The 25,278-nt window shown below is 42.8% G+C and overlaps 1 protein-coding gene across 3 annotated transcripts in view; it reads left to right on the top strand.

Annotated features, from left to right (window-relative positions):
* The first annotated feature begins 1,259 nt into the window (after positions 1–1,259).
* TMEM131 (transmembrane protein 131) overlaps positions 1,260–25,278 on the top strand; it is a 112,592-nt gene continuing 88,573 nt past the window's right edge. For 2 of the 3 annotated variants that reach the window (XM_061626916.1, XM_061626915.1), the window contains exon 1: positions 1,260–1,720. In XM_061626916.1, the coding sequence (XP_061482900.1) occupies positions 1,567–1,720 (154 nt within the window). In that variant the 5' untranslated portion in view covers positions 1,260–1,566. Of the gene's footprint in view, positions 1,721–16,754; positions 16,845–25,278 lie in introns of all 3 variants that reach the window. The other variant, XM_061626917.1, reaches the window with a different exon arrangement.

Genomic DNA, 25,278 nt, shown 5'->3' with positions numbered 1-25,278 from the left:
ATAGCATGTACTATTTCAACTGCCATTTCATTTTTATTTTCAGTGTCTAAAGAAAGCCACATATACCAACCTGTTATCCATGAAAAAATAGTCCAGGATTACACCACTAAAAGTAGTTAGGTCTGAATTCATTGGGAATGTCTCCCTAAGTCATAGAGAGTGTGACCTCACCAAAGTGGACTGGAGCTACAGGTAAAAACATGTACTTTCTTTTTATTCCTGTTTTCTGCCCTGCACCTCCCTTAATTTGACTTCATATTGTCTCCAATAGCACTTCATGGCACATAATTATCCATGTATTGTGGTATATAAGCTTTAATACACTATGAAGAGGATTCTGGCTCTGGAAAGCTTATAAAGTACTCAAAATGAATTTAGGGTGTAATCCTAAATACTCTTCCTAGAGGGCAAATCTCATCGAATTCAATGGGACTTCTAAATAAACATGTACAGGATTGCACTGTCAGTGTTTTTGCTTTGTACGTCGCTCAGAGTGGCTGGTTAATCCAGCCAGACAGGCGACTAATAAATCAAATAAATAAATAAATAAAACGCACCAATTTGGATTTTTTGTGTCCGCAATACAGGACTGATTTTATACATGGTTGCTTGGAAGTGTGCATAGGATACAAGCCTAACGCAGGTACTTTTGAACATGTCCTATATAATTTTATAGGCAATTCTCTCTTGTCTGTTTTGAGGAGATAACATGTTGCGCAACACTGATACTTCGGTCTCTGGACAAAAGTAGTAGGAGAGATAGAACGCGCAGAGTTCAAAGCATCATAGAGGTAAAATTACACACGAACTAGAGAGTCACCGCCTGGCTGTTACACCGCTCCTTACATCTAACCATCCAGTTCCGCAACTTTTCTGGAAGCGGTCGATTTCTATGGGCATTAAAAGAGGAATACTTCAGTCAGGCTCAACAGAAGAATTATTCTGTCTGACTCAGAGGGATTAAAATTGAAATGCCTATGCCCTTATGAAAGATGGTGGAATTTCTATGGTCTCAGCGCTCCCAATCTGGCTTCTGGGGGTATAAGCGGAGCCGGAGCACGCCCCTTCTCCTCTCGCTCACCGCATTCACAACAAAACAGAACACCTGTGCCTTTACCAAAGATGGTGGAATATCTACTCCTACAACTCTCCTAACCAAGCGCCGGAACCCGCCCCTGACGCTCCGCATAAAAAAAGAAACCCCATGCCCTTATTAAAGATGGCAGAATTTACATACACTTTGTTTGAGCTGCCCGGGAAGAGAGTGGGGCAGAACCACGCCCCTTCACCGCGGCGCACGGGGGGGAGGAGCGAAGAGAGCGAGAGAAGGAAGCGTGTGTGGTGTGCACGCGCCGAGTGCTCGCGCCCGCCCGATCCCGCGGCGGACTCCCGCACGCGCTCTAACGAGAGGGAGGGGAGAGACAGACACTCACACATACATATGCACACACAGACAGAGTCGTGGCGAAAACCGCCTCGCGCACCCTACGGGCCAAGTAAGGCCCTTCAGACGGATACAGAATCTCCTGTAGTCGAGGCAGTAATAATAATAATAGCGGCAACGCGATGGCGGCGTTGAAGCGGGAAGCGTCTTCTCCCTTCTCTGGGTCTTCCATTCCTGTGGCCGAGAGCCCACCGGTAGCGGCGGCCCACTGGCTCGGAGTAACCCTGCGGCTGCTGGTCGCGCTGCTTCTGAACGCGGCCCGGGCCGAGAAAGAAGGTGAGGAAGGAGCCAGTGGGAGGTGGATGGGAAGGGTCGGTGCCTCCCTCATGGGCATTATTTAGTCCGATCGACCTCCAGCATTTAACAGGAACATCGCTCTCCCTATAAGGACCCTCTCGCGTATCTTTCTGATTTTCTCAGATGCCTCCCAGCTCGTCCTTCTCCCCAGATGTTTTATTAAATGCCCAGCGCGCTTCATTCTCCGGTGCCTCCCTGACTTCTGCCTCTTCCAGCCTCCCTCATACTCCTTGCCCCGCTCCTCCGGTGAATCGTTCAGTGCCCTCTTCCTGCTTACCCTTGGGGCGGGGGGCGAGGGGATCCTTACCCATTTACCCGCTATTTTCTCGAACCACAATGTTATTGCCAGCATTAAGAATTCTCGTCGCACGCTCGCACTCGTTCAAAATAAATCAGTGGTGAAGTTTCTGAATATTTTCCTAGCATTTCTTGAGATACTTGCCTATATGGGTGCTCCTCCCCCCTTCCGCTTTCTCTAGGGTCTCCTAAGACCTCCCGTCGGATATTTCACATCCTTTCCGCCCTTCTGGTGCTCTCGCTCGGTCTCGTCCCCTCCCTGCCGGGCTGCCAACTCACTGGCCGCCCCTCAGGGCTGCCCCACCCGCCCAGCCACCGGCCGTCTCCGGCCTGGCTCTCCCGGCTTTGTGGCCGGGCACACGGCTGGAGTGTAACTGCTGAAGCCCTGCTCGTTTGGCGTTGCTCATCCTACATGCATTAGCTAGTGAGGTAAAGTTGCTGTTTTTATCCTCTTTGTTTTATGCTGGAGACGGATGGAACGCTAGTCCTGCTGGCTTAGCTGGATCCCCAAAGGCAAGAGTAGTGATTGCACCATTTACAGCCGAGATTGGACCTGGCCCTTTAAATAAACTTCTAAGATATTTCTCTTGGGCACCAGGAGCTACTGTCAGATTGCAACCTGGGGTAGTCTTGACATTTCTGAACGTTAGGACATTTTAATAAACAAACCCCCCAAATTTTGAAACCCTTTTAAAGCTTGTTGTGTGATGGCAAGGTAGCTACATCTGCTTGGCTGTATTTTTGTTTGTTTGTTTTAAATTCCCAGGATCCTGTACAGTGAGAAAATGCTTAAACTGGTTTTGGATATGGTTACTGATGCAACTTCAGAACCAAAAAAGGAGGGGAAACACATCCTCAGCCTGAAACTGGCACTCAAAAACAAAGATTTATTGTCAATAAAATTGCCGAACAAGTTTTGATAAAATCTTCAGGGCCAGTGTAAATCAGGGATAGGCAACATAATGCCCATCAGATGTTGCTGGACTCCAATTTCCACCAGCCTCAGCCAGCATGACCAGTGGTCAGAGATGATGGGAGTTGTAGTGAAACATCTGAAGGGCACCATGTTGGGTATCCTTATTATCAATCAATAACATGTTTGCATTTTGATTTAATTTTAACAGTTACATTTTATAGTGTTACACTTACAGAGCCCCGGAAGAGTATCAAAGTCAGACAATTTTGTTAAAATTTTTTTTTATTTTTGCCTGCTATTTTGAGGCTTCACCTGTCCTTCTGAAACAGCTTCAGGGCCAAATAAAATGTTTAGTTAGTGGTCTTTTGAGAGACCATTTTTGAAGCACTATCTAGGGCAGCAAAAAAGTGGCTTTAAAGTTGGGTTGTAGTCACTGAAGGAAACGGTAGCAGGCATTTTCGGAGAAGAAATATATCAATAAATTGCTAGATAGAAGTGAACCCACTTCCTTAGAAATATAGCAATTTTTACTAACTTTGTGAAAGAAATATTAAAATTAGACATTTAAACCCACACTGTGGGAAAGCAAGTAGAATTTCTGAAAATCCAATTCTTTAACTTTGGTTTGAAACAAACTTTGACCAACTGAAACCTGTAACGACCAGTTACTTTAAACATTAAAATGTCACAATGTGCAGAACTTCTTCCTTTTCTGGTTGTGTATGTTAAGAGTCCGAGGAGAATTTCCCATATCCTTTCAATGGTTTGTGTATAGACGCATTGTGTATCTTCATACATAGCTTAGAACTTGTAGGGTCAGCAAGTTAGTCTTGCAGTTATTGACAGGGCTGTTGCTTGGTTGATTTTGTTTGATGCTTTATTGTATCCAAAGGAGGTAAATGATTGTTCTGAGTATTTTTCATGGTGTTGCTATTAATGAGAACTGATATTTTTCCTTGTCTGTCTACATTTGAGTGTATGTATGCTACCTCTCCAGCATATCTATTCCTCGTTGGCGTGCTCCTAAGCTCTGACAAGGCTCCTGCATTCTCTGCATGTGTACATATGTTTACTTTGTATCGCCATTGCTTCTGACCAACTGTGCCACAGGCCCCTATTCTTCCACAAGGATGTTGAGTTTTCTGACTCCTGCTTCTATTAGTCTTTTTCCTTTCCTTCAAAAGAACACAAGAGGACTGCTCTGGCTGTATTGTGCCAATTAATGTCTTCAACCAATGTCTATGTGTTGCTATCTTCATTTCTTACCAACAGCTAGCTTATTTTCCTCAAGACATTTGCCCCTATTCTCACAGCATGACAGTTGATCCATTCCTTCCAGTCAAATTCTTGAGTGATGTCTGCTGCTGTTGGTGATTATGTAGGAACTGTCTACGTTAGGATTTAGGTTTTTAAATGTTTCAAGCAGGAGCTTTTAAGAAATTAGTAGGATTCCATTTTCAAAAAGTCTTATTTAGAGGCAATGACTCAAACCGGATTTTTTAAATTGTGCAAATGAACAGCCTAAAAGATAGTGTAAATGCAATTTCCAAGTATGTAAAGAGTGAACTTCTTAGCAGTTCCTGTTAACCTGTTAAAATATTTTACTCACTACAATATTGAACTTGCATTTCTGGTCCTATGGCTTCTTAAATGATGTGAAAAGCGGCTAAATTCTACTGCTGTCAGTATCTTTTGCACATTTTAGATTGTGCCAGTGGCTTCAAAAAGCTGAAGTTCAACCCATTTTCTCAAATTGTCTTATTAAATTACTGGATATTTTTGAAACACTTAAATTGTGCATTACTTTAAGTTGTATCACTTTCACTTTCTTTCTTGTCTTCTGAGAAACAACCTTAATTTATCTTTTCATTTTTGCAACTGTATGAAAGCTGTAGCTGTGGTTTTGACAGGCAAATGCTCATTGGTTTAGTTGTGTTGTATCTTGATAACTAATTGTTTTTTACTGGGTGTGCAGTGTAAATACTCATTCTTGTTCCAGACTGGCAGTTTGCCACTTGTCTGGCTGCCTGCATGGAATAGCATTTGCCCTAAGACAACTAGGTAGGTGGCAAGGACAGACACCTGCCTAGCTCTCTTTCTGCTGCTCATGGCACTCCCAGCAGCCGCCATAGTGTTGCTTGGTTTCCACTTCCGAGCTTGGTAAATGCAAAGGAGTATTCTAGCTGCACTTTCTCTTTTTTTTTAGAAGGGGAGAGTGAGAACATGGTATGTTGTGTTTAATAGTTGGGAGGGGAAGAACAAGTAGTTCATCTAGCGAAGGTTAATCTAGATAGGCTAGAGAAATATAGAGGTCACTCGTTGCACTTTCTTGCATATGCAGTATGAGAGGAGAAAGGGGTCGGTAACTGATTGAAATGGGGATGGGGGATGACTGTTCTTGCAAAACATATTTGCACAGCTGGTACCACATCTGTTGTGGCTTATTCTTGCTGTACCTTTTAGTGAGCAATATCTTCATAAAATATTGGATTTCAGAGAAAGCACTTCTGTTTGGTGCAATACATCCTGGAACCGGGGTAGCCAATGTGGTGCTCTCCAGATACTGTTGGACTCCAGCTCATCTCAGCCCTTGCCAGCATGGCAGTAGTCAGGAATAGGAACATAGGAAGCTGCCTTGTACCAAATCAGACCATAGGTCCATCTAGCACAGTATTATCTACACTGACTGACAGCAGCTCTCAAGTGTTTCAGGCAAGGATCTCTCCCAGCCTGGAGATGCCAGGAATTAAACCTGGAACCTTCTGCATGCAAAGCAGATACACTACCACTGAGCTACGGCCCTTTCCCAAATGGAGATGATGAGAATTGAAGTCCAATAACATCTGGAGGGCCCATGTTGGCTACCCATGCCCTAGAAGATGTTCCTGCACCATTAAATGTCCTTTCACTAAAGAAAAGACCTAATTGGAAAAACTGTATTCTTAAGAACAGTAAGCCATTCATTTGTGGCTTGCAACCATTCTGCTTCACATTCTTTGCTGTCTGAAGCCTATGGCTAAAGTTGCAAACAAACTATAAAGGAGATGCATGTGCATCAGTGCTCTGCTGCCAACAGCAGTGTTAGAAGATCACAACATGGAACAACCACTTTCCACAAAAGAAAGCAGTATCTCTTTCATTGGGAGCTTGAGATATACATGCAATCTGTATCTAGCCCACCCTGTGTGACATCTTGTTGTGCTTGTCAGTAGACTAGCAAATCTCCAAGACTTGGCTGTGGTAGTAGCTGTTTAAACAAACCTCATAGTGGCAGCAGAGAACAGTACAAACATTAGTGCTTTCAAAATTAATATTTACAGTTTTTAGTATCTATTCTATGGAAAAGATTTTTGTGTATTTTTTGTTAAATATGTCCTGTTAAGTGTAGATTGTTTGAAAAGTAGTAGTGAGGATTTCCCCCTTGAACTTCCTTATATTTTTAAGAACATAAGAAGAGCCTGCTGGATCAGGCCAGTGGCCCATCTAGTCCAGCATCCTGTTCTCACAGTGGCCAACCAGGTGCCTGGGGGAAGCCCGCAAGCAGGACCCGAGTGCAAGAACACTCTCCCCTCCTGAGGCTTCCAGCAACTGGTTTTCAGAAGCATGCTGCCTCTGACTAGGGTGGCACAGCACAGCCATCATGGCTAGTAGCCATTGATAGCCCTGTCCTCCATGAATTTGTCTAATCTTCTTTTAAAGCCATCCAAGCTGGTGGCCATTACTGCATCGTGGGAGCAAATTCCATAGTTTAACTACGCGCTGAGTAAAGAAGTACTTCCTTTTGTCTGTCCTGAATCTTCCAACATTCAGCTTCTTTGAATGTCCACGAGTTCTAGTATTATGAGAGAGGGAGAAGAACTTTCTCTATCCACTTTCTCAATGCCATGCATAATTTTATACACTTCTATCATGTCTCCTCTGACCCGCCTTTTCTCTAAACTAAAAAGCCCCAAATGCTGCAACCTTTCCTCGTAAGGGAGTCGCTCCATCCCCTTGATCATTCTGGTTGCCCTCTTCTGAATCTTTTCCAACTCTATAATATCCTTTTTGAGATGAGGCGACCAGAACTGTATACAGTATTCCAAATGCGGCCGCACCATAGATTTATACAACGGCATTATGATATTGACTGTTTTATTTTCAATACCTTTCCTAATTATCGCTAGCATGGAATTTGCCTTTTTCACAGCTGCCGCACACTGGGTCGACATTTTCATCGTGCTATCCACTACAACCCCGAGGTCTCTCTCCTGGTCGGTCACCGCCAGTTCAGACCCCATGAGCGTATATGTGAAATTAAGATTTTTTGCTCCAATATGCATAATTTTACACTTGTTTATATTGAATTGCATTTGCCATTTTTCCGCCCATTCACTCAGTTTGGAGAGATCTTTTTGGAGCTCTTTGCAATCCCTTTTTGTTTTAACAACCCTGAACAATTTAGTGTCGTCAGCAAACTTGGCCACTTCACTGCTCACTCCTAATTCTAGGTCATTAATGAACAAGTTGAAAAGTACAGGTCCCAATACCGATCCTTGAGGGACTCCACTTTCTACAGCCCTCCATTGGGAGAACTGTCCGTTTATTCCTACTCTCTGCTTTCTGCTTCTTAACCAATTCCTTATCCACAAGAGGACCTCTCCTCTTATTCCATGACTGCTAAGCTTCCTCAGAAGCCTTTGGTGAGGTACCTTGTCAAACGCTTTTTGAAAGTCTAAGTACACTATGTCCACTGGATCACCTCTATCTATATGCTTGTTGACACTCTCAAAGAATTCTAATAGGTTACTGAGACAGGACTTTCCCTTGCAGAAGCCATGCTGGCTCTGCTTTAGCAAGGCTTGTTCTTCTATGTGCTTAGTTAATCTAGCTTTAATCATACTTTCTACCAGTTTTCCAGGGACAGAAGTTAAGCTAACTGGCCTGTAATTTCCGGGATCCCCTCTGGATCCCTTTTTGAAGATTGGCGTTACATTTGCCACTTTCCAGTCCTCAGGCACGGAGGAGGACCCAAGGGACAAGTTACATATTTTAGTTAGCAGATCAGCAATTTCACGTTTGAGTTCTTTGAGAACTCTCGGGTGGATGCCATCCGGGCCCGGTGATTTGTCAGTTTTTATATTGTCCATTAAGCTTAGAACTTCCTCTCTCGTTACCACTATTTGTCTCAGTTCCTCGGAATCCCTTCCTGCAAATGTTAGTTCAGGTTCAGAGATCTGCCCTATATCTTCCACTGTGAAGACAGATGCAAAGAATTCATTTAGCTTCTCTGCAATCTCCTTATCGTTCTTTAGTACACCTTTGACTCCCTTATCATCCAAGGGTCCAATCGTCTCCCTAGATGGTCTCCTGCTTTGAATGTATTTATAGAATTTTTTGTTGTTGGTTTTTATGTTCTTAGCAATGTGCTCCTCAAATTCTTTTTTAGCATCCTTTATTGTCTTCTTGCATTTCTTTTGCCAGAGTTTGTGTTCTTTTTTATTTTCTTCATTCGGACAAGACTTCCATTTTCTGAAGGAAGCCTTTTTGCCTCTAAGAGCTTCCTTGACTTTGCTCGTTAACCATGCTGGCATCTTCTTGGCCCTGGCGGTACCTTTTCTGATCTGCGGTATGCACTCCAGTTGAGCTTCTAATATAGTGTTTTTAAACAACTTCCAAGCATTTTCGAGTGATGTGACCCTCTGGACTTTGTTTTTCAGCTTTCTTTTTACCAATCCCCTCATTTTTGTGAAGTTTCCTCTTTTGAAGTCAAATGTGACTGTGTTGGATTTTCTTGGCAATTGGCCATTTACATGTATGTTTAATTTAATAGCACTATGGTCACTGCTCCCAATCGGTTCAACAACACTTACATCTCGCACCAGGTCCCGGTCCCCACTGAGGATTAAGTCCAGGGTTGCCGTCCCTCTGGTCGGTTCCATGACCAACTGGTCTAGGGAATAGTCATTTAGAATATCTAGAAACTTTGCTTCTTTGTCATGACTGGAACACATATGCAGCCAGTCTATGTCCGGGTAGTTGAAGTCACCCATTACTACCACATTTCCTAGTTTGGATGCTTCCTCAATTTCATATCTCATCTCAAGGTCTCCCTGAGCATTTTGATCAGGGGGACGATAGATCATTCCCAGTATTAAATCCCTCCTGGGGCATGGTACCACCACCTACAACAATTCTGTGGAGGAGTCCGCCTCTTTTGGGGTTTTGAGCTTGCTGGATTCAATGCCTTCTTTCACGTATAGAGCGACTCCGCCACCAATACGTCCTTCCCTGTCCTTCCGATATAGTTTATATCCAGGGATAACCGTATCCCACTGGTTTTCTCCATTCCACCAGGTCTCCGTTATGCTCACTATATCAATGCTCTCCTTTAAGACCAAGCACTCCAGTTCTCCCATCTTGGTTCGGAGGCTCCTAGCATTAGCGTACAGGCACTTGTAAGCAGTGTCTCTCTTCAAGTGTCTTTGGCACTTGTGGTTAGGCCTGTGGTAATTTTGCTCTTCTGAATTGATATCCTGTGCCCCTGCTCTCACAATGCCTACTTCTAGGCCTACCCCTTTTAACATTTCATCATTTCTTTGGTTTTTATCCCAGGGGGGAGGTTTATTCCGAACCGGACCTTTCTCAGCTCCTGTCGGGTTTCCCCCCTCAGTCAGTTTAAAAGCTGCTCTGCTACCTTTTTAATTTTAAGTGCCAGCAGTCTGGTTCCATTCTGGTTCAAGTGGAGCCCGTCCCTTTTGTACAGGCCCGGCTTGTCCCAAAATGTTCCCCAGTGCCTAACAAATCCAAACCCTTCCACCCGACACCATCGTCTCATCCACACATTGAGACTGCGAAGCTGGGCCTGTCTGGCTGGTCCTGCACGTGGAACCGGTAGCATTTCAGAGAAAGCCACCTTGGAGGTCCTGGCTTTCAGCATCCTACCTAGCAACCTAAATTTTTCTGGGTTAGAAATCTAATAGTACCTAAAAAGAGTAACGGTAGCTGTGTTGGGCCATAAGAAAAAAATCCAAAATTCATAGTGTGGCATTCCCTTTATTGGGCTAACCAAAATGTCACAAGATAATGAGGAAGATTTTGAGTTTTCCATATCTCTGGGGTGGGGGCTTGGCTTGTTACAGCCATAAAGTCTGTTTTGGTCTTAAACCTAGAATGTAGGAAGAGGTAACACACTTATAGATTAGACTCTCTCAGGTGTTATGCAGGTTTCAGGTTACACTTAGGGATACCGAAATACACAGGATGGTGTATCCAATTAAATAAATCAACTAGTGCAAGGAACTTCCCCTCCATCTCTTCTCTCTGTGTCCCTTAAATCAGTTTTGGGGTTTTCCCCAACCATCTGGTACAAATTTGGGGAGAGTGCAGGGTGCATGTGAGGAGTGGAGAAAGGGGGGAAGTTCTTTTGTATAAGTGCAAATTCTTACACTAGTGAATCTATTTAGTTGGATCGTGCTCAAAATGATTCCCCATTTTTGAAAATGGAAAATCCAGCAGTTCTTCAGATCGATTTCCTAAAGACACTTCTATTTATAGCAGGTGAATCAAGCGAGGTATCCAGACCACAGCCTTGTCCCGATTTTTTGGATGAGTTTCAGTTGGTACAGCTTGAGGACATTGACAAGGTGCTTGGACAGGTTCGTGCAACCACTTCTGTGCTGGATCCTTGCCCTTCTTGGCTACTAAAAGCTAGCAGGGATGGAACAGCCAGCTGGGCCAGGGAAGTGATTAATGCCTCTCTGTGAGAGGGGGTGGTCCCTGGCTGCCCGAAAGAGGCGGTAGTGAGACCACTCCTGAAGAGACCTTCCCTGGACCCAGAAAATCTTAATAATTATAGGGTGGTGGCAAATGTTCCATTCCTGGGCAAGGTCCTGGAACGAGTGGTGGCAGGCCAGCTCCAGACACTCTAGGATAAGATCGATTATCTGGATCCATTTCAGTCAGGTTTCAGGCCCGGTTTTGGCATGGAAACAGCCTTGGTCGCCCTGTATGATGACCTCTGTCGGGAGAGAGACAGGGGGAGTGTGACTCTGTTGATTCTTCTTGATCTCTCAGCAGCTTTCGATACCATCGACCATGGTATCCTTCTGGGAAGACTGGCTGAGTTGGGAGTGGGAGGGACTGCATGGCTGTGGTTCCGCTCCTACTTGGTGGGTTGGCTCCAGAAGGTGGTGCTTGGGGAGTATTGCTCGGTACACTGGACTCTCCAGTATGGGGTTCCGCAGGGGTCAGTTGTGTCCCCCATGCTGTTCAACATCTATATGAAACCGTTGGGTGCGGTCATCCGGAGCTTTGGAGTGCATTGCCATCAGTATGCTGATGACACGCAGCTCTATTTCTCCTTTTCATCTTCTTCAGGTGAGGCTGTCAATGTGCTGAACCAGTGTCTGACTGCGACAATGGCCTGGATGAGGGCTAATAAACTGAGGCGCAATCCAGACAAGACTGAGATGCTGCTAGTGGGTGGTTCTTCTGACCGGATGGTGGATGTCCAACCTGTCCTGGATGGGGTTGAACTCCCCCTGAAGGAGCAGGTTCGTAGCTTAGGGGTTCTCTTAGAACCGTCTCTGTCACTTAAGGCTCAGGTAGCCCCAGCATGGAGTGATATTGTAGTGTTTACTGAAAGATCACCCCACTGTCTGGTGACATGAGAATTTAATGAACATGCCGCAACACAGTTATGAAAATAATGGATGCTTAGGCATTGTTTGACACTTCATATGCTAATATATTTGTAAAGAGAAAGGAGTGAGGGGAAAACCTGTTTAGAAAGTGAATGCTGGTTTAAAACTCATTAAATAAAGAATCTTTACTATGTCTGTTGAGACAACTTAGAGTTACTCACCGTTAACATACTGATACAAACATACCTGTATTAGTCTTGATATTTTTAGCTTTGATAGCAACTTTGCTACTGAATGGTTTTCAGCAAGAAATCTTATAAACCACTATAGTTCTGAAATACCATCTGACACTAAAGGAAACATAATGGGTTTGGATCTATGACATGTTCACTTGAAACAGTTCATGGAAGGAAAGGTTCCCATGCATTCACACCTCCCCATTGTTGCCACTTGTGCCTTTTGAAAAAGCTCTCCAGAGGGTCTGGAGAAACCCCTCCATAATGAATGTGAGATGAGGCATTGGGGGCTGTTGGGGAGGGAGTAACTCAAAATTAGACTTGCTAAGGTTAGAAAACTAATGGAAGGAAAGTTCTCATTCCCTTCCTCCCCTCATCCTATATTGGGCAAGAGGCTCCCCAACCCTCCAGCCTCTGCTTTGAGGGGGTTGCAGCAGAAAGGAGAGAATGCTAATCTTTCCTTCTGTGAACCTCTCTCAGTAGCTTTTTCTAGGATCCAAGCCATAACATTGCATTAAGTATCGCCTTACACACATTTCTACTCTTAGGTGACTTTTGTGTGCTGTTATAATTTCTACAAGCTTGTCATGGATCTGTTCATGTTAGAATCCAGGATGTGTTGAGGTTGTCATTAAATGCATTAAACATCCCAGCCTTGTGTGTTTTTCTTAGTATTACAAACACCTTTCAGTTTTCTTCTGCCTCTTTTACTTTTGCCCATTTTCTGAGTCACCTTGATTGTACCACCCCATTGTTTTTGTCTTCTCTTCTTGCATCCATATATTAGGTATATTCTAGTTAGTGGAGTATATATCTAATATGCGTGTTGGATTAATATATGGATACACTAATAAAAAAAAAACCCTTGTGGTTTAAGAATGTACCTATAGCCAACAGATATTTCTATCAAACTTTAAAAAGCAGGGAAATTGGGCAGCTATAGTGAATGCACCAGGGGAGCAGGAGACTTGACCTCCTCTCTGAGATATTGTACTGCCCTGAAGGAGTTGCAAAATATTCACAAATTTATCAGGGCATCCAGTTTTCAGAAGGATGGTCCAGAGAGCGGTTCGATTCACAGTATCAAAGGCCTTAGTCAGATCAATAAACGCCATATATAAAGGTCGATTAGAGCGATCCATTCAGTTGGATCAGGTGTAAAACAGGGATGTGTCATTGCTCCTACCTTATTTGCTATCTTCATTGCTATGATTCTACACCTTATTGAGGGGAAACTTCCTGCTGGTGTGGAAATCATATATCGAACAGATGGAGAGTTTTTTAATCTCAGTAGGCTGAAAGCAAAAAGTAAGGTAATTACAACCTCTGTCGTAGAACTTCAATATGCCGATGATAATGTAGTCTCCACACATTCAGAGAAAGATGTTCAGACTATCCTAAATGTCTTTGCAGAAGCATATGGAAAGCTTGGGCTCTCACTTAATATTAAAAAAAAACAAAGTGCTTCATTAACAGGTGCGAACTAGTCCCTCTGTAGCACCATCAATCCAGCTTAATGGTGTGACACTGGAGAACGTTGATCACTTCCCCCATCTCTGTAAAAGCTAACATCGATGCTGAAATTCAAAATCGTCTGAGCTCTGCAAGTGCCGCATTCTCCCGAATGAAGCATAGAGTGTTCAAGGATTGGGATATTTGCAGGGAGACCGAAATGCTTATTTACAAAGCCATTATACTACTGACCTTACTGTATGCCTGTGAAACATGGACCATTTATAAACGCCACTCCCAACTTCTTGAAAGATTACACCGACACTGCCTCTGGAAAATCCTGCAAATTACTTGGGATGACAGACCGACTAATGTTAGCGTTTTGGAAGAAGCAAAGACTAGCAGTGTTGAAACAATGATCCTTCATCAACCGTTGGACAGGCCATGTTGTTTGAATGCCTAATCACCGTCTTCCAAAGCAGCTACTTTACTCCCAGCTTAAGGATGGAAAATGGAATATCGGTGGACGGCAAAAGAGGTTTAAAGATGTTCTTAAAGCAAATCTAAAAAAATGTAACATGAACATAGAGAACTGAGAAGTCTTGGCCCATTCGTGTCCCAAATGAAGGTCAGGTGTTATCAAAGGTGCTATGGACTTCAAAGAAGCACACATACAGGGCGAACGGGACAAATGAGCTAAGCGGAAGGCACGTCAAACAAATCCTCCTCGCAACCATCTTCCATTTGGAAACCTTACTCAGCCATAAGTGATTGTCAAAGAAGAATGAATGAATGATTTTTACAAATTTGTAAAAATGCAAACACAATTTGGATTGGTCTTTCACAGTCCAATCCACTTCGTGTGTAGCTTGAAAGAATTTGGTAACTTGTGCCTCTGAGTATATGGTGAGTGATTGCAACACCTGTTGGCTATAAGTACTTTCTTAAACTGCAAGGGTTTTTTTGCCTATTAGTGAATTTCTCTGCTTTTTAATCTGGGAGGTAAGAAATAGGATCCTGTGCAAATTTGCTGAGAATGGATTGATTTGTATGTTTATTGAGTTGAATGGGATTTACTCCCCTGCAATCATGCTTATGATAAAACTGACTGCTGGGAGGGGGACAAGGAAAGGCAGAGGGGAGGAGGAAGGAGGGGAGCAGGTGGGAGGAGGGGAGCAGGTTTGATATTTGCATGCTTATTGAGTTCAGTGGGATTTACTACCATGCAATCATGCTTAGGATAGATGAACCTGACCACGGTGGGGGGAAGGGCTGGAATGGGCAGAGGAAGAGAAAGAAGGGAGGGGGAGGGGAAGGGATGGAGGAGAGGGGGAGGGGAAAGGCCGGTCTGATTATTGTCATTCTCATTGAGTTCAGTGGGATTTACTCCTGTGCAATCATGCTTAGGAAAGGTGAAACTGACCACAGGGGACGAGAAGTGGGAAGGAGGGAGGGTAGAGGAAAGAGGAAGAGATTGGAATGGGAGGGGGGAAGGAAGGGGGAAGGGACGGAGGGAGGGGATAGTAAGAAGGAGAAGGTTAGGGTAGGTTTGATCATTTGCATAGTTATTGAGTTCAGTGGGATTTACTCCTGTGCAATCATGCTTAGGTTAGATGAAACTGACCTGGAGAGGGGCAGAGAGAGGGAAGAGGGGGGAGGAGCAGGGAGGGAGGGGAGAAGATTGGGTGGATGGGCACTGGGTCTTTTCATTCCAAAAAGGAAAACATTGTGACAATATAATTCATCAGGGTTTTCCTCACCTTTTTATTCTATATCAGCTACATGTAGTCTCCCACCCACATTTAAACCAAAGCTGTCCCTGGCCACATCCACACCAGACATTTATTCCAATTTATACAGTCACAGCTTCCCTCAAAGGATCCTGGGAAGTGTAGTTTGTGAAGGGTGCTGAAAGTTGTTAGAAGATACCCTATTCCCCTTGCAGAGCTACAATCCCCAGAGCAGGGGTTGACTGTTAAACTACTCTGGCCACTGGAGCTCTGTCAGGGGAATAGGAGTGTCCTAACAACTCTCAGCACCCTTCACAAACTGTACTTCCCCAGATTCTTTAAGGGCCATGACTGTTTAAAGTGGAAAAAAAATGTCTGGCGTGGGTGTGGTTCCCCGATTAGCTAAACCAAACACCTGTTAGTCTGGCTTTTACACTGACAGTTGGTTCTTACTGAGTATGCCTACACTATTATAGACTCCAATGTTAAATTTCTTAAATTAATTAAAAATCAGCCATGTGTTTTTTTAAACTTTTAAACTGCAGAAGATGAAGGTCAGAGCATGGGGCAATCCTATCAGTAATAGGATTACAGGTACTCTGTGAACATGGCTGATTTTTAATTAATTTCAACAAATTATGAGACCACTGACAGAAAAAAGTCCAGCAGGGACCTGGATTTTTTTTCTTTTGTTTTACGCTTTGAACTCTAGATTCTCGCCATGAAAACTTAAGAGGGTTGTTAAGCAAGCACTTCTGAGTTCAGGACTATTACGTTTTGTAAGATTGTGTTTTGAAATGAGTTATGGGAAGCAGCTGAATGGCATGGGGGTATTTTCAGGTAAACATGGCAAAATGTAAAAAATCCATGCTGGCTATAGTGTACATGTATAATTTAACAGATGTGGCTGCTTTTATTCCCTTCTGATTTAAATATTTTATTACATTTATATCCTGTCTTCCTCTAAGGGGCTGAAGGTAGTATATGTGGTTCTCCCCTTAGAACAACCCTGTGAGATAGGTTAGTTTGAGAGAATGAGAGCCATATGAACTTCATGGCTGAGTGAAGATCTGAACTGGGCTTTTTCCATCCACCAGTGTCTTGTATTTAATTACATGTATTTCAGTTGGGTGTCTCTGATCATGAATTAGATGGATATCACTTTATGCCTGAATAATAGCTGAATACATTTAATCTTCCTTCTTTACTGCATTCTCATATTTTAATGTTCAGGTAGCCCCAGCCTATGTATATTTATTCACATGTAAGTTCCAGTGAGTTCATTGATACTGTGTCCTAGATAAACATGCATAAGATACAGCTTTAATTTCTTCTAAGTACATAAGAGCCTGCTGGATCAGGCCAATGGCCCATCTAGTCCAGCATCCTGTTCTCACAGCGGCAAACGAGATGCCTATGGGAAGCCTGCAAGCAGGATTTGAGTGCAAGAGCAATGGGTTTTTGTTGCTTGTAATTAAAAAAAACAGCAACACCCTGTTTATTAAAACTTAGACTTTTAATTACTTGTATATAGGACTGTATAATATCGTTATTGGAATTTAACTAAAAAGCAAAGCTCCATGTGCCCCACCCATTTGTGTGTGAACTGGCAGGCACTGAGATAACTCGGGAAATGGTCAAATACCCAAATTACTTGACTAGAATGTGGTGATCGAGGGAAGAGGTGTAGTAGAAAATAACTCATTAATGTGGATTTCTCCTCTTACCCCAACCTCTTTTATTTTTATCTATTACTAGAGAGCTGGCGCACTACAACATTACTTTTTTGGTTCTGTTTGGGTCAGGTCTGTTCTCATTAGAGTGACAAACTGGAGCAAGACATTACAGGTAACTGGTCATAAGCTAATGGCAGTGTTCCATTGTCAAGGAGGGAGATCTTTTCAGTATATTACAAGCCATGGGGGATTCTTTTTTTAGCCTCTGCATTCTGCAAAGGCTACTATTTATATATAGTAATTCATTTATATCCCACCTTTCCTCCAAGGAGCTCAAGTTGTTGTTCATGGTTCTCCCCCTCTCCATTTTACACTCACAACACCCTGTCAGGAAGACTAGGGTGAGAGATTGTGACTGGCCAAGTGAATTTCATGGCAGAGTAGGGATTTATGTTTTTATGTTTTATAATAATTCTTAGAGTGCTACATTTTCCTATGTGTATCTACTCAGGTGTAAGCCCCATTAAGTTTGGGCTTACTCCCAGTAAAGTGTGTATAGGATTGCAATCCTGGACACGCTTACAAGTAAGTGCCGTTGAAGACAAAGGAACTTGCTTCTGTCTAGGTGTGCATAGGATTTCATTCCGTGTCCTTGTCTTATAATGCAGCATCCCACCCATCCCCCACCTCCACATGTTCAACACACTTTCCACAAATTCTAAGTAGTCTAATACTACAGATAGGGTGGGGCACTAGCCTGAAAGTTATATGAAAAACAAAGGTTATTTTGGTGTCTTTCTGGCTGAGTTCTCAGAATGGAACAAATGACTTATTCATGGCCATTGTATGTTAAATTTAACTTGCATAGCTTGTTAAGATGACTATGACACTTTTAAATAGTCTTGTAGAGCATTGATGCCCAACCTTTTTTGCAGGCATGCTTCAAGACCAGGAGGACTTTACAACAATGATGGAAGAAAAGGCAGTAACAGATGGCTACATAGCTTTGTTTTGTAGGTTCTTGGGGCCCTGTAGCTCCTGTAAGCATGTCTCAAAGAAGTGACTTTGAGCCATGTTGAGATCTTAGCATGCCCAGCCACTCGTGAACTGTATCTGGGCTATTTGTGGCTGGTGAAAACTTTAAAAAGTTACGCTTGTTCTTGACCAGGTTAGAAACACTTATATTTAGGATAGCCTTGTGAGCAAATTTGTGATTTTATAGACCCTCTCTGAGCAACTTATTGTCCCGTTTCAACTTCCTTATTTTGGAGCGGAAAGTTGTTGAATGTGTAGTTGCTATCTGATTCATGAGTTTCTGCAAGTCTGGCACTTTACTGGAGTGTTTAATTTGAATATGTAGACTTGGAGGATCTTTTAATTCAAAATGGGTTAGTTGTATGCCACTAACTTATCTTCTATCTGTAAGGGCTGGTATTGTGGAAGTTTGGAGTAACCTGCTTTTATTGTGCAGGTGACCTCTTCCATCACAAGTCATGAAGTCAGTGGTATGAATTGAATGGGGGAGGGCAGGAGACAAGCTGGCTAAAGTTTAATCCAAAGAATTATTGTGTGTCTTGGGATGGGGAATAGGAGCTCCCATCATATATAAGATTCTTCACTGCCATTTTTCTGTCTTATATTTTCGGATTAATTGTTTTTGGAAGGTATACTTCAGTTAGTCAGATGTGTCCCTCAAGAAATGCAGGCAGGGAGTTGTCCTGACTCAGTTAGGGATTGGATGTACCTTTCTCATAAATACAAGTACCTGCTAAGAATGAAGCCCTACCCGTTAGCATGTGTGCCTTGCAGTGTTTCTCTGTTAAATGTGTTAATCAAGCACACACATCTTCTAATGCTTGCTAAACTTTCCTGTGAACTCAGCTACATGATATGCAGAAACTTGCCTTGTTGCTGAAGATATTCATCTGAGCTATCCTAGAATTTTAAAAAATTGGCTGATTTTCATCTTAACTATTCTACACTTGTAGGAACATATTACCGTATATTCCGGAGTATAAGACGACTTTTTAACCCTGGAAAATCTTCTCCAAAGTCGGGGGTCGTCTTATACGCCGGGTGTCGTCTCATTAGGGTTGCCATATTGCCCGGATAGCCGGGTTTTACCCGGATTCTAAGCATGCCACCCGGCGCCCGGCTAGCCCCTTAGGTGGCCCGGATTCTCAGCTTTCATTTAAAAAAAAAATTAAGTTTCTAGGTGGTGCAGTTCTCGAGATATATATAAAAACATCAGGCACCCCCCCCCGGTTAAATCTTTTTTTAAACTACTGTATAGCACTTCGTAGCTTTAACCCCGCCCGTTCAGGATTTCAGCCAATCAGTGAAGTGTTTGTTTGGTGGCAGTGTGTGCAAAACTTCATTGCGAGGCCAGAAAATGGTGGTTTCCCCTCCTGTTTATCTGAAAATCTCATAAATTGGGTAGGTATATACATTTCAGTTTTTCCCCCTGTTGTGTGTAGGAGTCAGATCCTGGGCAGTGTTTTGAAAACCTTCCCAATAGTTGCTTTTGGGGGTAAAAACAGTGCTAATCCCATATGTCCAGAGTAAATCCTATTGAATTCAGTAGGAATTACTTTTGAGTAGACATGATTATGAATGTGCTGAAAATCAATGGGACTTTGGAGTGAATGTAAAAAAGAATTGTGTTTGTGTTCTCTTTCTGCCCCCCCCAGTCCTATTTTAAAGCAAGTAGGCAGGGCTTACTTAGGTATTGCAGTTTTTATTCTGTAGGAAACTAATACTGATTTTTAAAAAAACTAATACTGATTTTTCTGCAATGACCAATTGGTTTGACAATAAACTATTATATGGGCTGTATGTATTTATACATCTGCAGTGTGTGCGTGTGTGTATGGAGTCTTTCCAACACCCCTGTGAGGTAGGGTTGGAAACCAAGGCAGCTCACAACAAGAAATAAAGCCATTTAAAATCCAATAACAATAAAAACAAGTATAAACAGTTGCAAAACAGTGTAAAGTGGCATGATTCGGAATTTTGGGTTGTGTGAATGAAGTTGCTTATCACTTGAGGTTGCATTTCTGTCCCTGTTTGAGTAAGCCCCATTGAATACGCTGGGACTTGCTTCTGAATAAATAAATTTAGGATTGCACTATAAATATCTTTACAGTTTGTGTAAATAATAAATATATTTGATAGTTATGCTTATATAAATATTTCTTCATTTATCATATTTTTGGTTTTTGGTTAGGAATCCTGACTGGTTGTGAGATGCTTAGTTTTTTGCCTTATAGGAATCTTGTTGTGGTTGGTATGGTATTACATTTAGGAAAGTGTTACTGCCTTCTGTATTTTTTTTTCCTATTTGCATTTCACTTATCTTTAACCTCACTCCGTTACAGCCATAGAAGCAACAGCAGCATATGCAAGATAATTAACTCCCATTAGTGATAAGAACAAGAATTTATAATTATTATTTCAATTAAAACAAGAGGCTTATCAATACTTTGAAGAGGACCAGATATTTATTTTGTTTCTGAGCCCAGGACTGGGTCTTTCATGATGCCCGGTGTGTGTGTGTGGGGGGGGGGGAGCAGGAGAGTAGTCGATAAGACAGACATCCTGGCATTGATAATCGAATTAGCAAGGTATGTGTGGGGTTGTTGTACACTTCCAGGCTCAGTTTCATTTTGAGTATGGAGGTGGAACCTGTGTAGATGTGGTTATCAAAGGGAGAAGAAATTTTGAGTTAAGCAAAGCTCTGCTTTTATAAAACCTAAGAAACATACAGTACTTTGAATGTCTGAGTGCCTGCACCAGTGGAATGCTGGAGGAACTTGTAAAACTTGCTGCAACAGTATTTAGAACTGAGCATGTGGTGTGAAAGACTCCTTTTCCTAACGTTTTGGCTTGTTTTTCTCTGATTGTGTATTTTTATTGTTTTTACTATATTTGTAAGCTGTGCTGAGCTCTGTTTTTAACAGCAAAAGGGCAGGATATAAATTCTCTTAATCAATCAATAAATACTCCATAGTGTTGGAAACTAGAGTCTAGGCATTTAATGTTGCTTTTAAAAAAAAGATTTCTCACATCTTTCCCCAGTTTTTGGTGGTAATTCCTAGGCACAAAAACAAAACAGCTGGACAATCCAAATATTAATATTTATAAGTGACAGTTTTCCTGCTAAGTACCTGCATGTCATAAGCAGGGGTAGTCTTATACGGTGAGTATATTTATTTATTTATTTATTTTTATTTAGTTGCATTTCTAAACCGCCCTATAGCTAGCAGCTCCCAGGGCGGTATACAACATGATAAAACCACAATATTTAAAATACAGCAAGTGTGTATTGCGCAAACAATATAAAACATTAAATAAACAAAGTAAAAGAAAACTAGAAATAAAATAAGTAAGATTAAAAGCATAAAATACATTAAAATGCCTGGGTGAAGAGGTGGGTTTTTACCTGGCGCCGGAAAGATGACAGGGAAGGCGCCAGGCGTATCTCATCTGGGAGGGCATTCCATAATTCGGGGGCCACCACCGAAAAGGCCCTAGATCTTGTTACTGTTCTCCGGGCCTCTGTATGGGTTGGGACCCGGAGAAGGGCCTTAGACGTCAAGCGGAGTGAACGGGTAGGAACATAGCGAGAGAGGCGTTCCATCAGATATTGCGGTCCAGTGCCGTTAAGGGGTTTATAGGTAAGGACCAACACTTTGAATCTGGCCCGGAAACATATTGGAAGCCAGTGCAGTTGGGCCAGAATAGGTGTTATGTGGTCGAATTTCTTCGTCCCAGTAAGAACTCTGGCCGCAGCATTCTGCATTAGCTGAAGTTTCCGAATCATTTTCAAAGGTAACCCTACGTAGAGAGCATTACAGTAATCCATTCTAGAGGTTACCAGAGCATGAATAACTGAGGCTAGGTTCTCCCTGTCCAGATAGGGTCGTAGTTGGGCTACCAGCCAAAGCTGGTAAAACGCATTTCGTGCCACCGAGGCTACCTGAGCCTCAAGTGACAGAAGCGGATCTAATAAGATCCCCAAACTACGGACCTGTTCCTTTAGGGGGAGTGTAACCCCATCTAGGGCAGGTCTGACATCAACCATCTGAGCAGAGGGCCCTCCAACTAACAGCATCTCAGTCTTGTCAGGATTGAGTTTTAGTTTGTTCGCTCTCATCCAGTCCATTATTGCGGCCAGGCAGCGGTTCAGTACAGCAACAGCCTTACCTGAAGAAGATGAAAAGGAGAAATAGAGCTGCGTATCATCAGCATATTGCTGGAAACGCACTCCATAACTCCTGATGACCTCACCCAGCGGCTTCATATAGATATTAAAAAGCATGGGGGACAGAACTGAGCCCTGCGGGACCCCATACTGGAGCACCCAGGGACTTGAGTAATGTTCCCCAAGCATCACCTTCTGGAGACGATTCCCAAGATAGGAGCACAGCCACCGCCAAGCAGTGCCTCCAACTCCTAAATCCGCGAGTCGCCCCAGAAGGATACCATGGTCGATGGTATCAAAAGCCGCCGAGAGATCAAGGAGAACCAACAGAGTTACACTCCCTCTGTCTTTCTCCTGACAGAGGTCATCATACAGGGCGACCAAGGCTGTTTCTGTACCAAAACCCGGCCGATAGCCGGATTGAAATGGATCCAGATAATCAGTTTCATCCAAGAGAGCCTGGAGTTGGCGAGCGACCACGTGCTCTAGAACCTTGCCCAGAAATGGAACATTTGCTACCGGCCTATAGTTGTTAGCGTTATCAGGGTCCAAGGAGGGCTTTTTTAGGAGCGGTCTCACTATCGCCTGTTTCAGGCAAGGTGGGACCACTCCCTCTCGTAACGAGGCATTAATCACCTCCTTGGCCCAGCCGGCCGTTCCATTTCTGCTAGCGTATATCCCAAACTCTATATTTTAACTGGAAAAGTTGGGGGTCGTCTTATACGCCCAGTCGTCTTATACGCCGGAATATACGGTAAGTATCTGCTGTAAGGCTCAAAGCTTCAATTAAGTCATAGCATTACAAAATTAACAAGAATTAGTTTTTGTAGATTTCTTATTAAGAACTGTAGCATAGGTGTACAACAACCATACAGAAATGGAATCTGAGGCCTTCAGTGATTCATGACGTCGTTATTGAGATATTTCTATTCCACTCTTCAACGCAAAATGGGTCTACAAAGCAGCAACTATGATAAAAAAATAATAGCAATCAAACCAACAAAACAGGTTCAAAAAAAAAAAAGGGCACAAAGAGCCAACAGAAACACCAGCAGTTAAACATTAATTCAGGGATTGCCAATGTGGTGCTTGCGTCCTCAGTGGCCTCTAGTGCCCACAGGGCTTCCTCTCCCACTGAAATTAGGCTTGAAAAAATTGGAGTCAATTGAATAGGCTACCGTATGTGCTGGTTGCAGTGTGTATATGTGCGTATATGTTTATATGTGTGTATATGTGGTGCCCATGACAGTTTCTTCAGTTTGCAGATGTGCCCACGGGCCCAAGAAGGTTAGCTGCCCCTCTATTAATTATCCACTAACATAAAACTGAGCAGAGCCATATTAGGTCATAGGAACAACATAAGAAGACCAAATCATACAATTGTTCCATCTAGCTCACTATTGTCGACACTGGCCAGCATCTGCTCCCCAGGGCTAAAAAGAAGGCCTGCCATTTTTACACAGTAATGTTAAATTTTACCAAGCCCTTGCACTAGGTAATGCTCTTTGGAGGGCTGGGCAGGGGCAGTGCTATTTATGGTTATGGAGAATTTGCAATAATGAGAGCTGGGAGAGGACTACATAGTTGCTGTTGTCACCCCCAGTACTTCAGCAGCCTCTGATACCATCTGCCATGTGAGACCTAGAATACTCAAACGAACTTCCAGTATTTGGACGAGACCAGAAGATAACACTAAAGAAGGGATGGGGAGCCTGTGGTCCTCCAGATGTTGTTGGATACACCTTCCATCATCCCTGATGTTTGGGACTGATGGAAGCTGGTGTTTAAGGACATCTGGAGGGCTGTTCTAGATCTGGTCAGTGCCTGGGTGGGTGACTACCTGGAACCACATGTACATGCCTTGGGTACCATGAGAGAGAAAAATGCAGAGTATAAACGTAAGAAAATAAACAAAGTTTTTATTTGTTGTCAAAGCACTTTTTAAACTTTTTGATAAAAGCTGATGTTTAAATATTATCAGTAAATTAAAATACCTAACATATACCTACATGTCTGAAACTTGAAGGTGCAGGAGTGCTTTTCACTGGCTGTGTCCAGAAAGAACACAATTGCTTGTCTTGATGCATACAAACATCTGCCCTTCCCGGCACTTGCAGATGTGTATTTCTCTCTCTCCTCCACCACCAGTTATTACTGGGAATTAAACTTTCAAAACTGAAATTGCAGGAAAACATGAAATGTCTGCCTTTATAGATTTTTATAGGTGAAGGAAGGGTATGTGGGAAACTTTGGGTATTGTAAAAACTTTTGTGAAGTTGAAAAAAACCTTGAAGATAGATATGTTCAGAGTTTATTAAGATATGGTGGTGCCAAGTGTAAATTATAGGTTGCATCCAGCTAAGTTTTACTCATAGATCCATGAAGTTAATCATGTCCATTAATTTCAAATGGTGAATATGGCTACCATTAGATACGACTCTGTCAAAAAGAGCTTAATTTAGAACTATTTCTGGTGACTCCACATGGGTGACAGAATCCTGCTGCCGCTATTTGCACATGGTCTCTGCAGGGCTCTCTTCCCTGTCGTCCTCCACTCTGTCTCAATCTCAGAAAGGGCCGTGCTCGGATGTGTGTGTGTCCTTCCTCAGGAGGACATGCTTTGGGATATCATCCTCTAACAGAAACTTTGTGTTTTGTGGTTCTTAAATAAATCAGTACTGCGTCTTCTGATGGACAGTGCTGAAGTTAACAATGATAATGTCACTAACTGGACTACTGGAATTTAGATCTGATGGTTAGGAAGAAGAAAAATGTATTTTCTGTCTTTGGTTGAGATCAGGGAAAGAAAGTGAGAGCTTAAATCCACAGAGCAAGCCTGCTGGAGTTGGGACTCGCCACTGCTTTGCAATGTGTGCCACGTTACTATCTATAATTTGGGCAGAAGTTGTGGGTGGGTGTTGAAAGTTTGTTCCCTGGGATTTGACATGTGTGAAGTTTGCAGGCATCGCATGCTGTTTGGGTAGGCAGACAGTGATCATGGTGTACATAACACCAACAGCATTTTGAAACTAACTGGTCATGAAGTCTTCAAAAACACAAATTTATATTTGTAGGTGAGATGTTGGAAATCAGGACCTGCAAGATAGTATTTTCAGACATATTACGTGTTAATGTCCAGGGCCAGCTACACAGGCAGAAGTGTAGGGCTTCAATGCATGGTTAAGAAGTGGGTGTCAGAAGAAAGGGCTTAGATTTGCTAGACACTCACTAATGTTTTGGTACAAGTTTCATCTGTATAAGAGAGATGGTTCCATTTTGATTCTAGTAGAGCCCGATTGCTAGCACTTAAAGTAAAAAAAGATCACAGAGAATCTCTGAAACAGAATGGTCGAGGAAAGGTGACATAAGCTGAGAAGTGCCTGGTTTGGGGTAACTCATATCT

This window comes from Rhineura floridana, chromosome 5 (genome assembly GCF_030035675.1).
Source record: "Rhineura floridana isolate rRhiFlo1 chromosome 5, rRhiFlo1.hap2, whole genome shotgun sequence".
Lineage (NCBI taxonomy): Eukaryota > Metazoa > Chordata > Lepidosauria > Squamata > Rhineuridae > Rhineura > Rhineura floridana.
The sequence above is the reverse complement of the archived record's forward strand: the minus strand, read 5'-3'. Positions and strand labels throughout refer to the sequence as shown.